The sequence below is a fragment of the Lontra canadensis genome, unplaced genomic scaffold, assembly GCF_010015895.1.
Source record: "Lontra canadensis isolate GAN:19392208 unplaced genomic scaffold, GSC_riverotter_1.0 scaffold9, whole genome shotgun sequence".
Taxonomy (NCBI): domain Eukaryota; kingdom Metazoa; phylum Chordata; class Mammalia; order Carnivora; family Mustelidae; genus Lontra; species Lontra canadensis.
Window position 1 is genome coordinate 21,998,800 of NW_022631003.1, and position 8,643 is coordinate 22,007,442.

Below are 8,643 nucleotides of genomic sequence, written 5' to 3' on the forward strand. Positions count from 1 at the left end.
TTTCAAATTTAAGGGTGAAAATTTATTGATCACACCAACATATTTCTGGCTGTTTTCCCAAGATTTGAGCCACAAGAAGTATTGTTGTGATCACCAGTAGTCAAACTGTAATTGACATTACCCAGACTTTGGTTTCAAAAGAAAAATAGAGAGGGTGTGTGTGTGTGTGTGTGTGCGTGTGTGTGTGTGTGTGCACGCACACGTGTATACATTAAGGGTATGCAGAGTTGCAATATGGAATTTTTATCTTATAAGCTTTTTGGTTGTAATAAAAACCCAAATGTCCACTTGAATGTAAATGTATCTTTTATTGTATGTTTTCACTAGAAAACTTACTAATTAAAATGAGCATACCTCAGAAATCTATATTATTATAAGCTAACACTGGAGCACTTACTTTGTGCCAGGTGCTGTTCTAAAGGATTTCCATCTAATAGCTCATTCGATCCTAACAACATCTCTTAGAGATAGGCACTATTATACCCTTTAAAAAAAAAAAAAAGACTATTTATTTATTTATTTGAGAGAGAGAGAGAGAGAGAGAGCATGAGCATGCAAGTAGGGGGTGAAGCAGAGGGAGAGGGAAAAGCAGATTCTGTGCTGACCATGAAGCCCATTGGGGGCTCAATCCCACAATCCTGAGATCATGACCTCAGCTGAAATTGAGAGTTGGAGGCTTAACTGACTGAGCCACACAGGTACCCCTATATTCTTTTTTATAGTTGAGGGACTTGAGAAGTTTGGTAACTTGCCAAAATTGCCATGTTCCTGCAGCTAGTAAACTGTAAAATTGGACGTCAAACCTAACAGTGACACTCCCAGATCTCCTGTTCTCAACTCCAGACTACGCTGCTCTCTGTTAGCAAGGGGACAACAGGGTTTTGCTTATCCCCAGTTCCACTTTTGTAGTGAGTGTGGGGAAATGTAGATCATACAGGTAAGCCTAGAGGCCTCTGAAACAGTGCAGTCAGAGACCCTCTGTTTCTAACTTTCCCAGATCTCAAGCTGCCTCCCCCAGGAATGATCTTCTGTCGAGAGGCATTTGAGAAAATGAGGAGCTGCTGTGACATTCTAGCAGGTATAACTTTCTACAGACTTAAAAACAAATAAACAAACAAAAAAACAAATTACTTAAAAGATTAATACAGACTACAGGACAGAAAAGTAAGCATGTGGTGTAATAACTAGGCAGAGATATCATATTTCCATATTAATAAAGAATTAGAATAAACATGAGTTCAACATTGCTATATGAAACCATAGCCAGGTTTCAAAGTTGATGGATATGAAGGACTCTGTGGCTGTTTTCACAGAACTATGAGAAAAGGTCTCAGAATTGTCTCCCATGCAACAGTCAAACAGGTACTACCTTTAACGTGAGGTGTGGTTACCAGTTCTCAGGGAGACAGTCTAATGTTGAAATAGGAAAACACTGTATCAACGACAGACAAACTGGCAATTGTTTAAGGCATGCTGTCTATCCTTGTCATTTTCACCTACATGAAAATAAATACAAATGGTAGCATGTGTGTGAAGTGGATAAAGAAGCCAGCCCAAAGAACATGCATTAAGAATCACAGGACATTACAGTTAGAAAGGACCTTAGTGAACAAGTCCAACTTTTGCATTTTACATAAAATAAAACCAGGGTTAGCGGAATTTGGATTGTGTGTGTAAGTATATCTTCAGCTCTGGGCATCGTCCCTAGAGAGAATGTATGGAGTGAGAAGACATGAGATGGGTATGTAGGACCCTGAGAGCCCTGGGTTTTGAGAGGCGGGTCAATGAAGAGCCCCCATGAAGGCAGCTGGTGAGGGGCAATGGAGAGGTAGCAAGAAAGCCAAGAAGCTCATGAGGTCATGAGAGCGTGGGAGGGAAGGAATTTTAGGAAAGACTGAGTGGTTGTGTTCAATGGTAAAAGGAGTCCTAAGAAGATCAGAACTAGGAAATATGCATTAGATTTGTTTGTTATTGATCGGTGGTGACCTGAGCAAAAGCAGTTTCAGGCTCATGATTATAGTGGAAGAGAATGAGAGGTAAAATAGTAAGATAGAACTTAAGATAGTAAGATAGTAAGTCAGCCCACATTCCACAAGCCTGGAAAAAAGAAAAAGATGATACGGTGGTCAAAGAAATCCTTATGGGAAAACAGTTGGTAGAGCATGAGAGGAATAATTGAAGCAGTCATCAAAACAACATAAGGGAAGATGAAAGAAATGGGTAGAGGTCAGACTGAGAGATGAACCTTGAAAAGAGGGTGTACAGAGCTTGCTCTGAAACAGTAGAGATGGGAAAGGGATGGCTATAATACAACTAGGTAGTTCTTCAACCAAATTTTAATTTTTATGCTTAACTTTTCCAACCATGTGGAGTTTATTTTGGTGAATGATCAAAGTTCTAAAAATTCTCTTCTTTGACTGCCTATGTTAAGGTTTGAATGAATGAGTAATCAACAGGGAGCCCCAGGCCTAGACCCTCCACTCACGAAGGACTCAGACAAGCTATTGTTGGCAGCACAGTCTCCCACACATGCCCTTCCCTTCATCCTCCACTCACTGGAACAAGTTTCCTCGTTCTCCAGATCCTTCCACCAGCTATGGAAATTAGGTTCTCACGCCATTGGGAAACACTGAGGAGATTGATGGGGAGGAGTTCAACTATCTTCAATCTTGTGAAGCCTGGCAAGTTTAAACCCTTGCCAACTATCTATTTTCTTTGCTTGGTTTTTGCCACAGGCAAGAATGAGCAATAAGAAGGAAGAGTGATGGCAGAAAAGAGCACTCTTAGAAAATGAAAAGAAAAAGAGAGAGAGAGAGAGAGAGAGTGAGGCTTAGAATAGGGAAGATTTACTGCTGAACTTAAACCAGAGAGCTAGTTAGGAAAGAGTGGTTGGTCACAGAATTAAAAGCTACTCATGTGTGTTTATTTAAGATTATGTGGATTACCTATTACATTGGATGACCCAAATGGGTTTCCCTCTACAAAGGTGCTCCTACTAGATATCTGTGTGAGTCCTTTCCTGAGAACCATGAACCATGTGTGCAAAGTCAATTATGGTTCTTTCCTCCAGGAAGAGAGTGAGACAACGTGGTCTGAAAAGCCGTGTTGCCCTTAGATTTTAGCAACATCAGCTTCAGCATTATTCTTTAGTTATAAAGTCTGAGATACATTTTTCAAAACTGGATTAGATACATTTTCATATCCATCCTTTCCCCCTTAATCTTAAAGGTATGTAAGACTTTTCTTAGGTGAGGAATGAAAAAGATTGTCTCTGAATTAGTATATACCACAATACAATCATTTAAATTCACTCCAGAGGTGCTGGCAAGAGCTGTCTTGCTTGAGCTCATGCATTCTACCTTTTCCCCAACCCCTTCCCCCAATTTTAGAAGTGTTGGGTAATAATGCAATTCTGTTTCTTGAAAGGATATATTCATTCAACAGGCATTTTTTTTTTAAAGCACCAAACATGTGTGACATTGGTCTGGGTGCTGCAAATATCAAGATGAATGAGATATAAAATTGGCTCCTTGGCATCTTGTAAAGAGGAACAAGAGAAAATGTAAATACTTTTTTCGTTTCCACAATCTGATTTCTTTGGAGGTTTGTTTTATACCCTTCCTCAGAATACCAAAACCTATGATATATCCATTGCCTTGTGTATTATCAGCAGACCTGTCATCATCAATAAGCAAAAACATAAATAAAACTGGTTATGCAAAAGGAAAGTTCTAGATAAAGAGAGAGACTTCATCTAAAAGAGCAACACATGACACTACGAGAAATGCCAACTACCCTTCTGTCTAATTCTAGGAGGCAGTATCAAAGAAACACACACACACACACACACACCCTACAACTACAACAAAAAAACTTACCTGATTTGCCCACACCTGCTCTCCCAAATATTGCCAGCTTGACCTCTGCACTCTTAGCCATGCTGGGTGTTGGTAGATAATTCACTGTCGTGCACACTGAGGAGCTGAGAAAATCTTTTTGGCTCCAGCCTTTGGATTCACCATATCATTGTAAATCTGCAGTCCTGCAACCAAAGAGATTTGGGAATTCCTAAGTGACTGGAGAAAGGAATTCATATTTATGAAGCACCTTCTCCCTGCCAGCCACCACTCACTTTATCATCATCTTCCTCCACGGCAATCCCGTGAAAGGGTTATAGTCATTTATTGCAAACTAGTCAACTGATAAGTGATAGATCCATGGCCTGAACTTAGATCTCTTTGGTTCTAAAACATATGCATTTTCATACCCAACAGCATTGCCTAAGGTGTTTTTTATGAAGGCATTGTCTTTGGATCACTAATAGATAACAAATAGTTGAAGTGTGTGAATATGTGTATTTACCACGTGTCTATACCTACCCAATACGCAACACATGGGATGGGGAAAGTCACATTTAGAAGTCTTTCTTTTCCTGAGGGCTGAATAATATACATTCGTCTTCATCCATCCTACTGTAATGATTGGATTTGCACTTCAAGGTTAAATTTTAGCTCAGTTCACACTAGATCCCATGATTGAGACATCTGACAGACATCCATGTTCCAGGAATTGATATACAATATCTACTTTATCTCCTTATATTTTTCTGGGCACAACACCTCTGGTATACAAAAGATAAATGCCATGACTCAACTTCGGATTCCTTTGCTATGACAACCTGAACACTCAACACTGCTCTAACACTTAGAAAATGACATTGCATACGATCTTACATCGTATGTGATATAGGGGCAGTGCTTTAGGAATGACACCTAGGTTCTTAGTACCATGAATACGTAAAGCTGGGAACAGCCTTGGGTTAACCAAAGGAATCCTCCAGCCATGGCCAGAATCCTTCCTTGAGATCAGACAAGTGTCTGATTGGCCACTTTCAGATTACCTGAGGTCAGCGCTGGTGACATTACTTCAACTTTTTGTTTACATTCAGCCAGAAGCTTTCAAGTAGCCTAACAGTTATTAGGACCCTTGGCCCCATCCTAGGCTACTACTTCCTAAGAAAATGAGACCTGGCATCTTCCCTTGTTCCTCATGAGCTGTACGGTTTTGTTTTGTCTTGGTTTGTTCTTGACTCTCGCCTTCTCTCTTCACCACCTAGAGCCCTCTTTTCTGGCACTCGCCTCTTAATCACTAAAAACATGGCGTCCACTGCATTCACTCCTTGAGATAGGGCCTGACAAACTGACCTACCAAGGTTCACCGAGATTCTCCCTATTCTTTGTTTAGCTGGCATTGTGGCTGTATAAGTACTCACAGCAAGACTCACAACTCTCACAGGAACTGCAGACTCCCTCGTTCTGAACTTCTGTAGTCAGTGTTTGAAACCTATATATAAGACTTGACTCTCATCCTTGTTAAACTTAATCACATCAGTGATTCATATATTTCATCCTTTTTTTTTTCAGTCAGCAAAGATATTTTTACAACACGAATCTGTTATCTAAATGTGTAAACGGCTCCTGCCAATGTTTTGTCATCTACAACTTTTCAAAGGAGCTTCTCAACAGAAAGAAAAAAGTAAAAATCCTGCTGAAAAATGATTTCTACAAAGACGTGAACATTTAATTGTTTTCTTCATTAGGCATCTTAGCCATCAACTTGTACCTAACGAATTTTGTACTTGCTGATTTCCAAAGGGTGAGAACTTCCTCTGAAGGATAAAAAGGTCAACACTGACATTCGCTATTGTTTACCTCACCCCCAATAACAACAACAACAACAAGATCTCTCTGTAATCATTTATAGTTGGAAAACCAGAAGCTTTAACATCTGCAATTTGTCCAGGCCCATACTTTTGGCTCAAGATAAAAGAATTTCCTTATTTGTCATTTTATATGTATTCACTGTGGAAAGGCCCTATGTTTATAGTTCCGTGCTTCATTTCAGAACATCACAAAAGCATAATATATGGAGATATATAACTACATAAATTCTAAATAAAAATGACAAGCATTTCTTTGAAACATAGAACCATGCAAGGGTCTGGAGCTTGTATAAACAACAGTTTGTTATTTCATGCAAAAGTGTTCATTCCCATGCACATAAAACCTAAGTAATTATCTATCTTATTTATAGTTCCTGAAAGTAGTCATCAGATGTGATTTTTAAAAAACATTTGTTAAGTCAAATATTTCATTAACTCCCAAATGGAGGTATAGGAATTTCACATAAGAAAGAGAAATTGTGTAGGGCAATTTTTTCACTTATGAAGGTATAGCTGCTTATTGTCAACCTTATGCTTAGAAAAATCACTTAAAGGAAGACACAAACTGACATGCGTCTTTCAACAGTTTGTTTTTCACATATAAAATGTGATGTTACATTTGACAAAGATATAAAACAAAGATAAATGTGTAAATTGTAATGAGTGACCTTTTGCCAATTTCTGATGTTAAAAATAATTTATAATCCAAGACCTTCCATAACATGGACCTAAAAACATTTGCTTTAATATTATTGTACAGAAATATTCTGGCTGGGTCTAGAAGTTGCCATTTACTTATTATGTGGACAGTGCTTTACTAAGACAAAAAGTTCTGAGCTTGTATCACCCCTAAAGCTAAAATCACACATAGATATTTAAGAGATTTAAGGCATAGTGATTCCCCCGCCCCCAAACATAAAGGAACTAAAAGAAAGCTTAGAAAGAAGAAGAAAAGGAGCTGGCCTCCATACTATTTTATTACTAATATATTCATTGATTATTCCACAATTGTGCTAAGCACAGACAAAAGTGGCTACCTTCCAGGAGCTTATGATCTGTTAGACCTGTGACATTTAAGTCACCAATAACCTAATTTTTTTTTTTTACATTTATTGAAAGAAAGATTTCATTCATAATTCCCAATACTATACTTCAAAATTCCTGCTTTCCATTTCCTCTTTGGGGGGTAAAAAAAAGCAAGCATCTTTATAAGGTAACAGTTTTTCTAACTTCTGTATTTATCATCAAAATAAAGCACAGCCGTTCAGGCAAGCAAAGCATCTAGTCTGGCCATGGGAATGAGAGCCTCTTGCCTAGCTCCGAAATCAAGTTCTCCTCTTCTGGCTACCGGGAATGCTCCCTCATCTTGCAACGCAGCACCCACAGCGACAAGGTTAATCGTGCAAGAACCCTGGTGATAGCTTAGCTCCAAAAGCAACAGGTATCCTAGAATGATCAACAGGCCCATCGTGGACTGCAGGTCACTTGCTCTCAACCTGGAGAGAAACGCAGCCTAAGTCAAAAAGGGCATTCTCAGTCTCAGCTCCGAGGGCGCTGTCAAGCCCTGCGCTCCGCGCTCATATCCCCTCCCAGCGAACCCCGAAGCCGCCCTGGGAAGACGCGGGGACCAGGAGAACCGACCCAGAGGCCAAGCGTTCAGGGGGTCTCAAGGGTCTGCAGAAAGTCGTCCCGAAAGAGCCACCTGGGCACGTGCGTGACACTCACCTGTTCACACTCTCCAGGCCCCGGAGAGCCGCGGTCCCCTGCAAGTTCAGGATCGGTCTCCCGGGACCGCGGAGCCCTCCCACGCCGCGCCGCCCAGTCTGCGGCTTGCGTTTCCGAGGCGCGGGTCCGCGATCGCGCGTGGGAGCCGCCGCAGCAGCTGCGAAGACCGACCGACCGGTACGGGGGTCTCCGCACTCACGCTCGCCAGGACGAGCGGCGGAGGGACTGCGGCAGGACGCGAGCTCAGCCCGGCCGGGGCCGCCGCTCCGCCGCCAGGATGCTGCAGTGCGGCGCGTCGGCGCCCCCTACTGGGGCCAGAGGCCGGTTCCTCCCGCGACACCGCCTCCCCGCCGGGAGAGAGGAGACGCATCTGTTCCGCGCGCGCGTGCTGCTCCAGGGCTGCCTTCCCCTTCCCCTGCTCGGTCCCTGGCCCCTAGGTTCTCGCTGAAGGACTCTCTCTGTTAAAACTTTGCGTGTGAAAGCATCGCTCCGTGAGGTTTCCCATTCCCTCCTTCCGATGATGCTCACAACATCCCCTTGAGGTACCTTTGATTCTCCCATGTTACCCAACAGGAAATTGAAAGAGAAGATAAATAACTTGTCCAAGGCTAGTAAATGGTTGGAATGAAATCCAGGCCGGATTGGAAGCTGAGAGATGCTAGAAGCGATATAAATACTGAATTCGACTGAAATGTATAGCTCTCTATCTGACAAAGTTCCAAAGCCTTCGTCTTCTCCTTACATGCTCAGTCTTTGTAGTGTTCGAATAGAAGTCACACTCCACCGTCCTCCAGACCTAAGGAACATGATTGACATTGATGCCGTGCTCGACCTGCTTTCATCTCTCCTCGCGTTTGATATTTACACCCTCCCTTGGGGTAAGCACTAGTATAATTAGTAGCCTTTCACAGATGAGAAAGTACCCACTGCAGGAGTACTTGGTGGGAGAGATGTAACCATGGAGGCAGTTTCCAAGGCCAGTGCTGACCCCACAACCCACACCTAGATAAGATGAGCCAATTTGGGGTCTTATAGCCTGTTATCTGTCATCATGTTTGCATCGTACTCATTTTTCTTTCATCTTCTCCTTTAAACCTGAACTTCCTGAATGTTGAGATCTATTGTATGTATCCGTGGATTTCCAGCCTCTACCATCATGCCTGGAGCCTCGTGAATATTCAAGAGACAAGGTGTTG

General features: G+C 41.8%; 1 protein-coding gene across 2 annotated transcripts in view; it reads right to left on the bottom strand.

Moving 5' to 3' along the window:
- RERG (RAS like estrogen regulated growth inhibitor) overlaps positions 1-7,697 on the bottom strand; it is a 117,273-nt gene extending 109,576 nt beyond the window's left edge. The window contains exons 1-2 of one of the 2 annotated variants that reach the window (XM_032855070.1): positions 7,448-7,697; positions 3,879-4,042 (exon numbers count right to left, since the gene is read on the bottom strand). In XM_032855070.1, the coding sequence (XP_032710961.1) occupies positions 3,879-3,939 (61 nt within the window). In that variant the 5' untranslated portion in view covers positions 3,940-4,042; positions 7,448-7,697. Of the gene's footprint in view, positions 1-3,878; positions 4,043-4,900; positions 4,916-7,447 lie in introns of those variants that run through there. The other variant, XM_032855071.1, reaches the window with a different exon arrangement.
- Positions 7,698-8,643: the final 946 nt, after the last annotated feature.